At 38.7% G+C, this 17,486-nt stretch overlaps 3 protein-coding genes across 3 annotated transcripts; 2 read left to right on the top strand and 1 right to left on the bottom strand.

Moving 5' to 3' along the window:
• Positions 1-981: 981 nt before the first annotated feature.
• GLAREA_04633 (FAD-binding protein) lies at positions 982-2,687 on the top strand (the record flags this gene model as incomplete). Its single annotated transcript, XM_008087010.1, has 3 exons — positions 982-1,574; positions 1,627-2,158; positions 2,211-2,687. 3 exons carry the CDS (start codon positions 982-984, stop codon positions 2,685-2,687), a joined length of 1,602 nt encoding a protein of 533 aa, XP_008085201.1.
• Positions 2,688-2,765: 78 nt separating this feature from the next.
• GLAREA_04632 (Acetyl-CoA synthetase-like protein) lies at positions 2,766-6,668 on the bottom strand (the record flags this gene model as incomplete). The annotated part of the gene is made up of 1 exon (XM_008087009.1): positions 2,766-6,668. One exon carries the CDS (start codon positions 6,666-6,668, stop codon positions 2,766-2,768), a length of 3,903 nt encoding a protein of 1,300 aa, XP_008085200.1.
• Positions 6,669-8,756: 2,088 nt separating this feature from the next.
• GLAREA_04631 (PLP-dependent transferase) lies at positions 8,757-10,529 on the top strand (the record flags this gene model as incomplete). Its single annotated transcript, XM_008087008.1, has 3 exons — positions 8,757-8,801; positions 8,860-9,602; positions 9,653-10,529. 3 exons carry the CDS (start codon positions 8,757-8,759, stop codon positions 10,527-10,529), a joined length of 1,665 nt encoding a protein of 554 aa, XP_008085199.1.
• Between the last annotated feature and the right edge of the window lie 6,957 nt (positions 10,530-17,486).

The following is a 17,486-nucleotide window of genomic DNA, read 5'->3' as shown; positions in this document are numbered from 1 at the left end:
ATCGCTACCGTCGTTACAACAAATGATGGCTTCGACCGCCAACGAAACCCCTACGGCATAGCATCTACCATCTTGACAAGATCCGAGTCGATTCTCACTTAAGCAAGATGCGAATGAGAGCAATGTAAATGGACAGATTATTGCAACTACGCACAGCAGGCTTCGTGCTTACCCCTTCCACGCTTTGTACATGATTTCTGGACATGCATGTCGATCATGATTCATGAAACTCTACCAGCTTCTACATGCGTGGTACACACCAAATCGGCTTAATTAGGACCGGATTGTACTATGAATGAAGTGGTACACAGCAAGTAATAAATATGAAGTGCTTTCGTGGTTTGTCCTTCTGCTTGATATCGCAAGGGCTGCCGATCGAGGGCTGTGGCCCTGTGTTATGCAACTTGTGTTCCGGATGTGATAGGACATAGGTACTCTGCTGGTGAGAGCAAGGAAAAAGATACCTACATTACGTTTTTCATCCAGTGTCCAGGATCCACTACAGTAAATGGCCAGTTCGGGTGAGACACAGATGTAACAAGTCTGTGCATTGAGTACACACTACCATATTTCTGCTCGAGAACCACAAAATAATTGCATTAAAGCTGCGACATCCCATCTTGTCTCATCCGAGCTAACTATACACTAGTGAGGTAGGTGGTTGAGATTTCTGGATACACCAAATAAGTAGTCTATAAGTAGTTACACGTTGGCTGTGCTACTTTACGATAACTATAGTGTGACAATCCAAAACACAGCTAAGGTGATACGGTATGTTTTCCGAGATGTAACATTTAGTGGCACCCCTAAAGAGTGGTTCTCTCCGTTCTCTGTCAGTAGTCTGTCTCGTTTAATTGTTTTATTTTTCGTCAAGTATTATCGTTTGAAAGCTGTAGCTAAGACTTTACGACCTATCTCTTATATTAGAACTACTATAATCTCGGCTATTGATGACTAATTGGCCAGGAAACAATAATCGAGATGGGAATAACTTTCCCCTGCCAGATCAACAAGTGTCCTCAGTATACCGCGAGCTATTGTCTACTACCACTACCCAGCGATACGAAGATTCCAAGGCCGATACTACGACGAACAATACTCTTCAAAGGCTTATCATTAATTTCATTTTATGCCTCTTGTCTGCTTTTTTATCTCGCCAGAGTACATCTCCCCAGTCGAGACTCTCTAGCCGCTTGCTTTGTCTCCAAGAATGTTCCATTCGTAGTCGAGAGCTCTGAGGGGTGGAATCACAAAGTCATTCCTTGGAATGTCCGCTTGAACTACACGCCCGTCGCGATAGCAATACCGCAATCCGCTGACCAGATCAAAGCTGCAGTGTCTTGTGGCATCAGAAGCGGTTTGCGAGTCAGCGCCAAGAGCGGCGGCCACAGTTTCGGTTCTTATGGCTTGGGGGGTGAGGATGGGCATCTGGTGATTGAACTGGACCGGATGGATAGGATTACCCTTCACAGAGACGGTACTGCAAGAATCGAACCTGGTGCTCGGTTAGGGAATGTTGTGGTGGAACTATACAATCAAGGGCGTCGGGCGATTTCTCATGGCTCATGTCCCGGGTTAGTGTTCTCTTTTTCTACTGCAATAACGTTGCACAGCTAATCAAAGTAGAGTTGGCCTTGCAGGGCATGTTTTACGTGGTGGCTATGGGATTGCCTCACGACTTCATGGCCTTACGCTTGATTGGTTAATTGGTGCAACGGTTGTTCTCGCTGACGGTTCCAGCGCCCATTGTTCAGCGACCGAGAATACAGACCTGTTCTGGGCAGTTCGTGGCGCCGGGTCGTCTTTCGGTATCGTTGCTGAGTTCGAGTTTAGTACTTTCGAAGCACCTAACCATGTCACTCCATTTACAATTGATCTATTCTGGAACGAGGCACAAGCGGTCGAGGGATTCGAAGCCCTCCAAGACTTTGCCATTTCAGCTCCAAGAGAGCTTAATCAATGGCTTTTCATGGACGGAGCTAGTCAAAGCATTCAGGGGGTTTATTTCGGAGACCGCAATGGCCTCGATAAGGCAATTCAGCCCTTCCTCGCACGTATCAAAGCAAAAGTATCACATGCAAGCACAATGGGATGGATTAAGGCACACGAGCATTTTGCTAACGGTGAAAACCTCAAGCAAACGTATTCATATAACTCGGTATGCTATGAACCCCCAACAGGGCAAATAAGTGGAAGTAATGAGTTTGCAGCATAAAACATTCTATGGGACTAGTCTCATGGCCACTGCTATTACGAAAAATCACATCAAGACATTTATGTCTGCCATCTTTGCTAATATCAACGATACCTCGGCACGCCATTCGTGGGATTTTACCGTCGCATTTCACGGTGGTGGTGCATCAGCCATTGCTGATATTGATCCATCAGCAACAGCATACGTCCATCGCGATAAGCTTCTCCTCTATCAGTTCTCTGATATTGAGACACACGGCCAATATCCAGAAGATGGCTTCGCTGTCCTTCAGCAGTTCAGGAAGAGCGTCACAGATTCATTGGATGATGGAAAGTGGGGGATGTACGCTAACTACGTGGACACGCAAATAGATGTAGATACTGCCCAGAAGCTGTATTGGGGACGCAACCTACTTCGATTACAGAGTATTAAAACGAAGCTGGATCCAAACCAGGTGTTTTGGGACCCTTCAAGCATTCGTCCTTTACCATAGTTCGTAGTTACATAGAATAGCCTCATCGACTCTCTCGTATTCTAAACAAGCCCTATATCTAATAAATAGTACTCTCGTTTACCCAATAGCTTGCTCGGAAAAGTCGGCTCGCCGGAAGAATGTAGCACTGCCTTTGGTGTTGTTAGCACTCCCCATTGCCTCTCCTGCCATTCCTTTACTAGGTAGATGCAGAAATCCCGCCCTGCCCAAAGACTCGGCGGTTCTCCTAAGAGCAATCTTCAACCCTAAAGGGGTATCGCTAGTTCGACACCATACCTCCTTGACTTTTCCTTCTGCCTGGACCTTCTGACGGTCGAGTATGTGCGCCAATGGCCATAGGGGATGTCGCTCCCCTTCTTGTTGAATGTCAGCGCGAACTACACCGAGCCACTCACGAGCGCTCATGGCTCGGAGCGGGTGTCCCATCCCGCTAACTATACTCCAAATCCCACCCCATGTTATACCATCCATGATTGGTCTCACCGTCTTAGATCCTGCTTCAGAGCTGACCTGCAACGCGGACTTGATGATGGTGGCCGCTGCAGTCGTCGCGTCAGCTACTGGTAGCCACGTACTCGCCTCGTCCGCATTGTACGCACCAACTCTGATACACGCTGCTACGAGCCGCCAGACGTAGTCATCAGCATTTCCAATGCCTTCAGTAGGAGTACCTACAACATATCCAGGGCTCACAACGGCAAGACGTCTTGATGCACACGCATCGCGGCCCGCTGCCCGCTTAATCAACGCCTCAGAAACAAACTTGGTCTGGCTATACGCGATTGAGTCGACATGAACGAGACTACGGGCTACGTCCTCTTCTGTCTGGTCTTCCGAGTCGGCTGTGCGTCGGTTAGACACATAGACGAACCTCATCGAAGGGGATGACAATGCGAGGACAAGCAGATCGACAGTCGAACACACGTTGGTGGCCTCCAACGCATGGTAACTCTTCGCCCAGTGCACCGCCACGCCGTTGTGTATAATAACATCGACTGACTTGCCGTCTGTGAGGAGATCCCAATTGGTTGAGTCGAGTCCCAAGCGAGGCAACGACAGATCACCTACCCAGACGTCAAGCTGTTTGTCATGAAGCTCTGTCCACCAGAGAGATTTCTTTGCCGCATCTATTACACGCGCTCTGGCTAAGGCTGGTGCTTTGCCGCGTACTAGGCAAATGACACGATCTACCTGCCTGTGCTCGAGGAGCTGCCGAAGAATTTGCGTGCCCATGTAGCCACTGGCGCCAGTGAGAAATACCGTAGATCCGGTTATGCCCTTTGTTGGGTCGCCTTCTACCATGGCAGCTATTTTGATTTTTACCTGGTGTTGAGAGATTCGAGAGTCATGCCGGTTTATTTCCGCTATAGTGTCGACGGAAGCAGCATGCAACGAGTTCTTGGGCCTCTGTGAAACAGTTTCCTGCATGTTCCCTACAGACCTTGCCAAGCTGCGAATACTTGTCTTCTCGTTCATGAGTTGCTGCATGCTGATCTTGGCGCCGAACCTTTCTGAGATGAAGTACATGAGGGACATAATATTTATTGAATCGAGACCAAAGGAGGCCAGAATCACGTTATGGAAAGCTTTGTCGAGCCTCGATGCTCCGTTGACTACCTCAACCACATTGCGGTAACACTCGGGGAGAATGGAGGCTATCTTTTGCGCGAGGGCATAAGCTGGCTGTTCAGTCTGTAGTATCTCTTCCTCGCTACTTGATTCCGCTGAAGTTCTTGCCATCGAGTTCGACGAGAGTTCTGGGCTGTTTGACAGGACTGATCGTCCAATCTCGCGCAAAACTCTGCGGTTTATCTTCCCCGTAGCTGTCATAGGCAGGCCCTCCACAGAAACCAAAACAGCTGGCATCATGTAGTTTGGAAGACGCTTTGACAATCTGTCTTCTAAGAACGCAGCCATAGGAACAATTTTGGCAGGTATGGATTCTGACTGGCTGATGGTGGTGTCTCGATCATTCCTGCAGATGAATGCTGCCAATAACGGCAGCGACCTATCTGCCTCCAGCTGAATAACCTCTGCCACAACCTGGTTCATGCCGCCCATACACTCCTGGAGGCAACTTTCAACCTCCCCTAGCTCGACACGCTGTCCGCGGATCTTGACTTGTGTATCCTTCCGGCCAACGTACGATATACTCCCGTCTTCATGATAACGTACCAGATCACCTGTCTTGTAAAGGCGCCCCCGCCGCCCTTGGTGGACTGAAGAGCCACGAAGTTGCCATACCGGGTCGCAAATGAATGACGCTGCAGTTTTCTGCTCGTCTTTTAGATAGCCACGGCCAACAATTGGTCCTTCAATCAATAGTTCGCCAGTGCACCCAGGCACTAAAAGACGACCATCGTTCTCTGGGTCAACAACCCAGGTCACAGCTCCAGCTCCTTTCCCTATCCGAGTAGCCTCGTCTGGGCAGGATGCCGTGTTATTAACGACACATATATGGCATTCGGCAGGCCCATAAGCATTGATGACATGGACCTTTCCCCACCATCGTTCACAGCTTTCAACTGTAGCTGCCTCGCCAGCAAATATTATTGTCTTCAAGTCGGGCAGCATCTGTGGATCCAGAAGGCCAGCAACGGTCGGTGTTAGATCAACAATTGTAGCCCGCATGTCAATCATGACCCTGGCCAAATTATCCCGTCGGTCTTTCTCAGATGGAATGCACAGGCACCCACCTGCAACAAAGGTGGCAAATGCATTATGGATTGCAATATCGAATGCATACGAGGCGAAGTCAAAGACCCTGGATTCAGGTAAGAACTTGAGAAGGTCCAGCTGATAGCCCACGCTGGAGCAAAAATTCTCGTGTGTCAAAACGACTCCCTTGGGGTTACCTGTGCTGCCAGACGTGAACACAGCAAACATCGCAGTTGAGGGTGGTTGTGGGTTTGCGCAGGCTGTTGGGACAGACTCGGCGGGTTTTGGTAAACCTGGGCCAACCTCGACAACCCTCTTAGACAGCCGCGAGCTCAACTTTTTATTGGTCACAGATGAAAGCAAGATGCCCGAGTCTACTTGTTCAACCATATGCCGAAGTCGTTGTTCTGGAAGACCCGGATCAAGCAACACAATGCCTCCACCTGCCTTGAGGACGCCTAGCATGGCAACCGTCACCCATTTGGACTTTTCGAAACACAGAGGAACCAGCGTATCAGCATGAATGCCGAGATTGATGAGCTGGGCTGCCAAGCTTGTCGCACGTTGGTCTAGTTCCAAATAAGTTAAGTCGCCATCCCAAGCACACACAGCCGGCGCCTCGGGCTGGATTTGTGACCTTTCTGCAATCATTTCGTGGACACATCTCTGGACTGACGCAGGAACAGCCTTGTTCCACGACCATATGCTTTGCAGGTCATGTGGACTGACTATATCAATGTCCAGCAACGTCGTCTGAGTGCCTGCACCTGCAAGTTGACAGAGGACATGTTCGAGACGCGCCTGCATCCCCTGGGCGGCCCAACTTGCTATGGCTTTCAAATCGAGCCAGACTATGGTTGTAAATTTGCTTAAGCCTACTTGTAGATCAAGAGTAATAACATGCTGGGCAACCTCAGAGAATTGGATATTCTCCCGCAGCGTTTCGACCAAGTGTTGGGTAAATATCTGATCTTTAGCTCCAACAAGAAGCATTGTCTGCGGCAGGGACGTGTTTTCGCCATCAAGGATTGTTTTTTCATTCGAGTCTTGACCGGCCTGCCCCGGAAATCTCAAATCTGCGATTTGTTGTTGAACGGTTTCGCGGTATGATAAAGCCGTCTGGCTGTTTGAGAGCTTGATAACCATCGGGTTAGATGTAATGTAAGCGGCGGGGCAGCCTTCTTCTCCAGATATTCTCTTATCGGCAGTGACAACGTTAAGTATGACATTTTCGGAATTTGTTATGCGACCAACGGTCATGGCCCATGATGCATAGATGATGGTTGATTCCGATTTATCGAAGGAATGCTCGTGGGGATACATGACAGCTTCATCCACCACTGGCTGCTTCACAGACGACGAAGTGGCGTGTAATGGGTAGTCCTAGTCTTTTAGATACTTGGACTGGCAATCTTCTTCTGTACATATGTTGCTGGTTGCTGATATAGTTTTCTTGTTTCCGGTTGTTACGCAGAGTATCGGAAGTTTCTTAGTATAGTATTCAGCTACGCCTATTTTTCCTTGAGTAGCTGCCATGTTGTGCTGCATCTTTTACACAGGCTATGTCGGACAAGTCTTGCAAGAAATCATCTCTTCAGGTCACTGCTTCTGCTCTATAGCGCTACAGAGTTGTGAAACGGCATGCCGTTCAATGTTGCTTGTTACCCTGTATATAATAAGTCGTACAGGGTAGTTACATATATGCTATGTAGCTCTGCCTGGTTTCGAGTAGCTTGATCTTGAGCCTGGGGAAAGTTGACCACTGACGTGGCTCGTATGTCGACCATTCTTACGGTGGTGGGAAGGGGTAGGACGAGAAGTAGAACTGGGAGTAATAGATTGAAACCTAAGCGAAGCCTGAATTGAATTGAATAGAAATCGTGATTCTTGATAAAGAGTGCTGGGTGATGAAGGGAACTAGGACGAAACTCTGCGGGTGATCTACAAAGTATTATAACCGTGCACCATCACGTGCCTCCGCTGCACCTACACACAAATTCTCATAAGATGTAACATGCTACCGTATATGCCATAATGCCACAGTAGCATTAATTATGTGAGACGCCGGTGAAAAATGGTTTCGGATGTTCAGCTGGTCACTCTTAGCTTGTCAGCTAGCCACGTAATTTGCAATTTTCACCAAACATGTCACGTCATGCAACATATGCGCTTCCGTGCAACCGGATCCTGTCGAAGTATATTTGCAGTTTACCTGTAGAAGACAATATAACAAATACAACTCCCTACCTACCTGCATACTGTGTAATAATATGTTAACTGTTATAAAATTTCGTGGTAGATAGACTCTCCTGTTTGCTTATATCCCACCCGAGCCGGCCATATAGTGAAACACTTCCCCAGAAACCCTTCTACCCTACATATTGCCGACCCTTTTACGGCCTTTAATAGCGCAATTACCTGGTGCCTACATACAGACTACAAATCTCGTGCTAGCTGGCAAGCCTACCCTCCGTAAGTCAGTCCGTAAATGGAACGGCTAGAACCCAGCGCAGATATCGTTGATAATAATAATAATAATAAATACATTAATCAATGATGCGTAGATATTGGTATATCATGGTCTATATGTACACATTGTGTCAGGTACGACTATGCAATATGTCGTGTAAGGGGATGCACTTGCGATTTGTCGGTGTAGCAATCGGTTTTACAGCCGATAGACGAGAACAACGAGATGTAAGACCTACGTTAGGGGCATGGAAACGGTGAAAGAGTGAAACGTTCCTATTAAACTCATGATCGTTAATTGGTCAATTGCTAGCTTAACTCCGTCCACTTGGGTTTTTGTGGTGAAGTAAAGACTTCCCTCCCGGTGGCCAATTGAGGGTCTCGGATATTTCGGGGGCGAGCAACCGGGAAGAAGCGTAGACACTACCTATTCTTGTGATCTGCACCACTTGGGACCCGAAGGCTTGAACACGACCTCGCACTTCGAAACTTCAACTACATCTCCAAGGTTCTTTTTTGTTCATCGATAATTCCAATCGAATGTGCTTCTTTGGGTTATGATTAACTGCACCCAAGACCAGCTAGCGCGAGACTCTGAATGGTGCAGAGTAGCCATGGATTGCCTGGGTTGGCGTAAGGATTCAACGTTGGTTTCGTATGAGATGAGTCGAGTTTAACCCGGAGGCTGGCTGCTGTAGAGAAATGGAGCTCAGTTATTCCATACCTTTGCCCTCCTCTTCCCTCACCGAGTCCCCAAAAACAACAAAATGCATGCACGCTGGATGGTAGTACATAAACACACACGCCTCCGTAGAAAAAAAGGCCCTCTACCCGCCATCGAAAACTCCCATCCCCTCCTCATTATCTCAGATAACCTCTTTTGTTGCCAACGCTGGAAAAACACCTTTACTCAAATCATCGGCTTTATTACTCATATTAAATATGGCCATTGCATTTGGAGAGCCGATACCTATCGGCGATGAGCATGTATAGCCCTAATCACTGAACATAGACACGACCACCAGCACTAACCAGTTCTTACAAGGCAATCTGCGTTTCGCTTCCTGAATGGAATCACTCGATAGGCTTTAGCTGCCAGGATTCTGAGGTTTTGGAGGCCCTCAAATCGGGATATCCCCGTTTCAGCCTTCACAAGGCTGTCTCGAGGTTGGAGGAGAGGCTGCTTAGCTGGGCAACATCACTTCCTTGTCACACACTCGCTCTCGTCCCAGAAGAAGCCATTAAGCTATTCCCAAGCGATAGAATGGCCAAGGCATGTCAAAAATACCTACAAGCTTCTGAGGTGGAGAATCGCGGCAAAATGCGTGTTCGCGTTGCCCACATTACCTTGGATGGCGAACTTGAGGACATCAGTGGAGTTCAGGCGGCAACATGGCATGACCCCCCTGAAGAGCATGTTTTTTCCGTGACGTATCCTAGTCGCCTCTCTCGCCGTGCTTGGAAGTTCTGGCTGCATACAGGTTACGGCATTTCTAGTCGTTTTTCTGCCTTTTGGCTCAAAAAAGCCTCGTTTCTTTGGCATAACCATGACGTTAGAATCAACAGATCAGGCAAAATATTGCCAGTAGAAGAGGCGATAGAAGCGGCAGAAGCTATGCGAGAGCACATTGCAACTCTTTATTCGACTCAAGAGGTCAAAGCAACCAGAGGAGATGTGTTCCTGTTCCAGGGCGGTATGGCGGCCATTACGCAGACGGCCACATGTTTGAGTATACTTTGCGCCAGTCGATTTGAAAGGAAAACAGGCTATCGGGTTGCGATATTTGGGTGAGTTCAAGACCAGTAAACGCCGAAAGAGAACGGCGCTAACGCTATAGCTTTTTATACACTGATACCTTGAAAGTGCTCAGCAACATCCTGGGTTTCAATAGTACCCACTACGGCTATGGTTCATCTAAGGACATGGATGCACTCGAGTATGAGTTAAAAGAAGGACGGGCCATCGACGCTCTCTATACCGAGTTTCCCACTAACCCGCTACTTACAATTGTCGATCTCGAGCGCTTACATGCGCTATCGGTTCAATACGACTTCGTTCTCGTTGTCGATGACACTATCGGAACCCCTATCAATCTTTTGATAGCTCCCTGGTGCGATGTTGTCTGTACTAGCTTGACGAAGATGTACAGTGGCGCCGGCAACGTCATGGGTGGGAGTGCTGTTGTAAGCCCTTGGTCGCGCCACCACGGTGTCTTGCGTGCGGCACTCACGGCGTATCATGAAGATACCTACTTTCCGCACGACTTGCTAGTTATGCACGCCAATAGCTCCAAATTTGAGGAGCGCGTAGCCACAGCAAGTCGTAATGCTCAGAGTGTCGCTGAGCTCCTACGCCGCCACCGGCTTGTAACAGAAGTTCTCTACCCTTGGGGTGGCCCTACACAATCTCTATATGACAAATTCAAGCGACCTGGTGCTGGATACGGCTTTCTAGTGTCGGTACGCTTCTCTCAACCTGCTGTCGCTATCGCCTTCCACGACGCCCTCGAGACAGCGAAAGGCCCGAGTTTTGGTACTAATTTCACCCTCGCTTGCCCATATACAGTGCTCGCGCATTACGGCGAGTTGGACTGGGCAGCGCAGTTTGGCGTCTGGGAGCACCTGGTCCGTATCAGCGTCGGCGCTGAGGATCTCGAGGTACTATTTGGGATTTTCAGCAACGCCCTTGCCGCCGCTGAGAACTACTTTGTCTAATTAGTAGTAGGAGCCGCCGCCGTCTAGTTAGTATTACTAATAATAAACTATATACTAGGCTAGTTTATAATACTATCTATATAGTAGATAGAAAATTAAGTACTTTATTAAGAGAAAGATATTAGACTTATTATAGAGCTAGCGCTACTAAGTCTAATAGTAGAATATTAATTTATTCTATATATATAACTTACTTTATTATCTTAGTCTTCTTAGAGTAGCTATATCTTCTCTTTTTAACTTAGAATCTTAGTAAATATAATATATAACTTATTTACTTATTTTATTTTATATTATTTATTAGAGGTTAACTCTAGAGATATAATACTAGCTACGCCTATACTTACGTTTAATACTTATTAAGCCTTACTAAAGCCTTAACTCTAAGTCTACCTTTTTAGTAGCGCTTATATATACTTAAATATTAGAGTCTAAGTCGACTTCTACTTTCTTCTTTATTAAACTTATTATATTCTTTAAGAAACCTTAGTATATATACTACTTTTCTATAATATTATAATATTATTCTAAGTTTATAACTCTATTTTAGTAAGAACTTAAAAGATACTATCTTTTATTAAATAATTTAAATTCTTTAAAATAATAAAATCTTTAGAATTAATCTTTTAGATATAGTTTATCTCTATAGACTATAGATAGATAGAAGATATTTAAATAAACTACTACTAAATTTATTAAAAGAATAGTAAAGTTCTTTAATAATATAAACTCTCTTAAGAAGATTATTAATATAGTTAATACTAAAGTCTAAGAAGTTAAAGTCTCTATCTTTACTAGATTTATTATAATTCTATAAACCTTAAAAATAAGTAGCTAGTCTATATAAATAAAGGAAAAATAGAAAGTATTTATAGAGAACTATAATAGCTATAAGTAAAATAAATCTCTATAAAAATAGATCTTATATAAGCTTAATAGAAGCTATATAGACTTTAGGTTTTTATACTATTATAATTAGTAAAAGTAACTACTTTATTTCTTTTAGACTTTAGTTAAAGCTTTTTAACTCTTACTAAGTTTTAATAATAGACTTAATAGAGAAAAGTTATAAAAACTAAAATAGCTAAAAAAGTAGTAAAATAAAATAAAGATTTAAATAATACTAACTCTAAAGATCTAAATAAATCTAATAACTTAAACTATAAAAATAAATCTTTATAATATAGATTTAAAAGAGAAAGTTACTATATATACTACTACTAATTATCTTATATTTCTAATAATTTTCTAACTAATTTTAGTTATATTTCTTTTAAGATCTCTAATCTACTAATTCTTAATAATAAATTAAACTCTAGTTATAAGTTCTAGATAGTACTTCTTAATATAAAGCTAGAAAAGAATATTAACTACTTTATAGATAAAAAGATTATAGTCTCTTATATCTTTAATAAAACTACTTATTTTATCTAGAGCTACTTAGCTCTCTATTTAATAAAAGACTTAATTAATCTATTTATTACTATTTAATAAATAATGGATCTTCTTAATTTATACTTTTAGATTACTAATAAAAGAGTCTAAGCTAGATAAGAATTCTATAAACTAAAATAGTCTAGTAACTAGACTTTTTAGAGATTATTTATAAAGTTTTAATATCTTACTAGACTAGTTAAAGTTTATTTAATTACTTTATTTATTAATATATTTATATATTTATATATTTAAATAATAACTATTGACTATAGATTATATTAAACTATTAAAACTTATAGAAAAACTTTCTCTTTCTAGTATAATAATATTATATTATTAAAAGACTTCCTTTATTTATTTGTTAGTTTTATATATAATATATAGTAATAAATACTTATATTATTCTCTTTCTAAACTTAATTAGGTTAAGGCTAAATAGTACTATAGTTTAAACTAAGTCTACGTATTCTTATTATTTCTATTCGTTAGAGATAAGAATAATAATATAGTAAGCCTTAGTAATTTAGCCGGCATATAGGTATATGTAGCGCTATTTAATCTAATAGGCTACTTTATATAGTATAGATATCGGTACTTATACTATAGGCTAGTTAGATATCTAAAGATATCGGTAGTTATACTATAGGTTAATTAAATCCCTTAAGATATCGGTAATTATACTATAGGTTAATAGTTTAGCTTTAAAGCTTATTAATAACTAAGTTTCTTAGGTTATATATAGTTAGAATTTTCTTCTATAGTTTTAAGTTCTTTAAGTAAAATATATACTTTTTATATATTATTAAGTTATCTAGTCTTTATTACGCTTTATCTTAAATTTAACCTTCTATAATAAATACTAATAAGGTCTAAGTAAAGTTACTTTTAAGTTAATATATATAAAGTCTATAGAATATAAAGATACTCTTTATTATTTAGTTTCTTAATTAAAGCTTTTATAGTACTAGTTACTATAAACTCTAAGAGTCTATACTTCTCTCTTTTCTATAAATACTAGATTCTATTATAAAGATACTTATTTTTCTTACTTAGTAATAAGAATCTAGAATAACTTCTCTTATTATTAGTTTAATTATTATTAGAATTACTTTATATACTCTCTAGAGATATAAAAACTATTAGTTTCTATTACGGGAAAGTAGTATATATACTAAGGTTTCTTAAAGAGTATAATAAGTTCGATAAAGGAGAAAGTAGAAGTTAACTTAGACTCTAGTATCTAAGTATATATAAACGTCGCTAAAGAGGTAGACTTAGGGTTAGGGCTTTAGTAAGGCTTAATAAGTATCGAACGTAAGTATAGGCGTAGCTAGTACTATACCTCTAGGGTTAACCTCTAATATTACCCCTCTTCTCTTTTTAGAATTATATTAGTACTCGCGTAGTAGTCTATCTTATTAATATAAGGCTTCTATACTATAACTTCTTATTTCGCTAAAAATATATCGGTTTCTACTAGTTACTAAACTTACTAATACGACTTTACCTTTATATTAACCTTTGTTTTTACTTTTCGATCTACTACTTAATATAGTAGGAATAATAGACTTCTAAGGTAAGTATACTAGCTCGGCGCTAGTAGAATCTATAATATAAAAGGCTCGATCTATTCTATTTTTCTTTCTTTCTTTTTTACTACTACTATACTCTTCTAGATAAGTTAATTTCTTTTCTTTAAAGTCTACCTCTTTCTAATTAGGGCTAGTCCTCTAAAGCTTCTCTATATATATATTACGCGAACTACGTAAAAGATAAAATTAAATATATTAAATAACTAGTAAGTTTTAGACTCTACTAGAAATATATTAGTCTCTACTAACTTTCTTAGTTATCTCGAAGTTATATATATATTTCTTACTATAATAAAAAATATAATTATAAACCTCTATAAGTATCTTAGCCTTTAGCGGAAATCTATCGGCCTTTCTTATTTTCCTATAACTAATAGATATAGTTCTTAATTTACTTATATAGCTTATACTACCTAGACTAGATTAAAAGATTTAGTAATATATATCTTAGACTCCGCGGATTTTTCGTTAACTAACTAGTATTTTAGTAAGCTAGTCTATTATCGTCTTTATCTTATTCTTAAGGCTTAGAAAGTACTAAAACCTCTATAGAAGGTAGGTCTATTATTCTTATAAATATACCTCTTTTCGCTAGTCTTCTATTACTAACTACTAATTTCTAAAAGTATAGCTCTAGAGGTTACTAGAAGTATAGTAGAGGTTATTACTTAAGATAGAATATTGTAATTATACTCTAGCTTCTAGCTATTTTTTACTACTTACCGCTATTAGGCCTAGTAGTATACTCGCCGCTTTAAAGCTAGGCCCCTAATAAATTACTCTAGAAGACTCTAAAAAGCTAGAGAAGAAGAAGAAGACTACTACTAAGAAACGTAAGAGAGCCTTAGTAAAAACTACGGCTACTAGCGCCGATAATAAAGATTCTTCTACTAATAATAATAAGAATAATCTCGATAATAATATCTAGGTTCTTAATACTTTTTCGATAGTCTCTAAGTTTTTCTATATAGTAAAATTTACTTTAATAATATATTTTTTAAGGTCTATTAATATCTATTCTTTCTTTACCTATTTACGCGCGGCTTCTAGCTATAATACTTATAAGAATTAGTAGTTTTCTCGGTCTTCTAGAGTTATCTAGCTATATCTATAGATTTTATAGTAGTTATATATAATAAAATAATAATATAAAATAATATAATAAAAATCTAAATAAAATAATAAAACTTTTTAATAAAAACTTTTAATTCTTCTCTTAATTCTCTCTTCTTATATAATTTTAGTTAGACTCTATAGTCTAACTAGTTATTTTTTCTCTTCTTCTACTTAGCTAGTAGTCTATTATTTACCTTAAGATCTCTATATTTAGTTTTAAATCGATCTATAGCTTTAGTATTTACTAGGTTTTTTAAGGGCTTCTACGTTAGTTTATAATATTCTATCTACTTAACTAGTACTTATCTAATTTTCCTTCTTTCTCTAGCTTTAATCTTAGTATATAGTATCTCTTCTACTTACTATTCTTTATATATCTCGAAAAGTATAGAGTCTAGCTACGTATTATTAGACTTCTACTCTAGTAGAGGGTCTTAACTTACTAGCCGTAGAAGATCTATATAGAATATAGAGTATATATTACTAAGAATTCTAACTAATCGAATAGATACTAGTAATAATACTTTCTCTACTATATATTTTATATATTTATAGTCTAGACTTCTTTAGTCTATCTATTCTATAGTTTTATAGGTCTAACTATACCTTATCGCCTACTTAATAGACTAGGGCTAAGGTCCTCTTTTTATTAGTATTTTCTTCTTATTTTTATACGGCTTCTACTATATTAGCTTAGTATAACTCGGTAATTTCTTTAATCTTTATTATAAATATTTTAGCTCTTTTAGCTATAAGTAGTCTTATATTAATACTAGGTTTTAACTATAATATAATAAGAGAAGTTATATTATAGCCGTAGGTTATAAAGAATAGACTTATTTCTAAGCCCGCTTAATAACGTCTATTAAGAGCTAATTAAGTAGTAGAGAGCTAGTATTTCTAGTTAGACTATTCTCGATTAATAAAGTTCTTTAAGTATACTTATATTTCTTAGTTTATTCTTTCTAGTTCTCTATCTATTTATAGATAGTAACTAGAGCTAAGTCTTTATTATATACTACTTAAGTAGTAGAATACTTTCTAGAAAGTACTTATCTAGTTAGTACCTCTATTACTAGTAATAGTACTAGGTATACTATAATATTATACCTAGTATTCTATAAACCTTTTAACGTAATTCTCGGCTTTTATACTAGGTATCGCTTCTAATATAATAGTCTTACTTAACTAATCCTTAATTACTTATAAATAATAATTTCCTTTAGAGTTTAGTAGGTCTATTATAAAGTCTATAGAGATCTCTTAGAAGAAACGTTTAGAGACTAGTAGTAGTCTTAAGAGACTATATTTATATTCTCTTTATACCTTATTTCTTCTATAATAGTCGTAATTTCTTAAGAACTACTAAATATACTTAGACTAGAGCGGCTAGTAGAAACTACGTCCTACTATAAATATAGTAGAGTCTCTTTCTAGGTATCTATAAACTAGCGAGTTATATATAGATTAGATAAGCTTAGTTCTTAGAGTATTATTTCTAAGAAGTTTAGAGTTCTACTTATTAAACTTAGTATCTAATAAGAAAGAAGTACCTAGAACCTATAGCTTCTTATAGTAGTATAGATAACTCTCTTTATTAATACTATAGTTATCTACTTAGATCTTTATCTTAACTTTACTTAGAAAAGACTAGTTACCTCTTTTTACTATATAAGAAATACTTTAGTATAAGGTATCTTTTTATATAGTCTTTTCCTATAAGTTATTTAGCTCTTAGTCCTAGAAAGAAGTTCTAAGTTTTAAGCTATTATAAGTAGAGTCTTTAAACTATATATTTAGTATCTAGAATAAAGTAGTAACTACTACTACCTCTCTTTTCTCTAGTAGATCCGGCTAATTTTTTATATAGACTAGTTCTAAAAACTTTCTAAATCTTAATATTTTATCTTTCTTCTTTAGTATATCTTACTCTCTTTTAGAGAGGGTATCTAGTATAACTACCTTAGTCTCTAGGCGGTATACTAAAGTAAACTAGAATAAAGCTATTACTTTATACTACCTAATCTAGCGCTCTATTAAGTAATTCTTTATTATAAAATACTCTAGGTTCTTATAGTCTATCTAAATTATAAAGAGTCTATATATCTTTAATTTAGGAGCCTAGAATTTTAGATAAGCTATAACTACTAGTATTTCTTTATTATAAATATTATAGTTAATTTCTACCTTATTAAGCTTTTATAAGAAGAAACCTACTAGTTTATAGACTTTATTTCTTTCTTATAGAAGGGCGCCCTCTATTATAAACCTACTATAATCCGTTTCTAGAAATATAGGTAAATTTAGGTCCTATAGTACTAGTACTAGTATAGTATAGAACTTCTCTTTTAATACTTTAAATACTACTTTCTCTTCTTTTCTCTAAGAGAATAGTACTCTCTTACTAATAAGCGCTATTAATTATAAGTATTAGGTAATAAATACTTATATTATACTATAGTACTTATAAAGAGTCTATAGTAAGTATAGAATGTTCTAGAAAGATATATTACTAAGATAGTAAAGTTAATTTCTAAGCGAATATTCTAGAATAAGGATATTACTAATATTCTAGAATAAGGATATTACTAATATTCTTATTAATATTAATAATAGTAACTAGTTGATTTCTAATAAATAGAATCTTCTAGAGTTAAGGTTTCTACTATATAAGGGTTCTTTAGTTCTAAGTAGATAGCTTCTCTCTCTAAGTAATTTAAGTCTTTTATATTCGAACCTTAAGTCTCGCGACTACGATAATTACCGCTATTCTCCCTACGTTATATCTATATATACTTTATATATATATATA

Source organism: Glarea lozoyensis (assembly GCF_000409485.1).
Source record: "Glarea lozoyensis ATCC 20868 chromosome Unknown GLAREA5, whole genome shotgun sequence".
NCBI classification, from domain to species: domain Eukaryota; kingdom Fungi; phylum Ascomycota; class Leotiomycetes; order Helotiales; family Helotiaceae; genus Glarea; species Glarea lozoyensis.
Note: the sequence above shows the minus strand (reverse complement) of the source record. Positions and strands in the feature narration are given on the sequence as shown.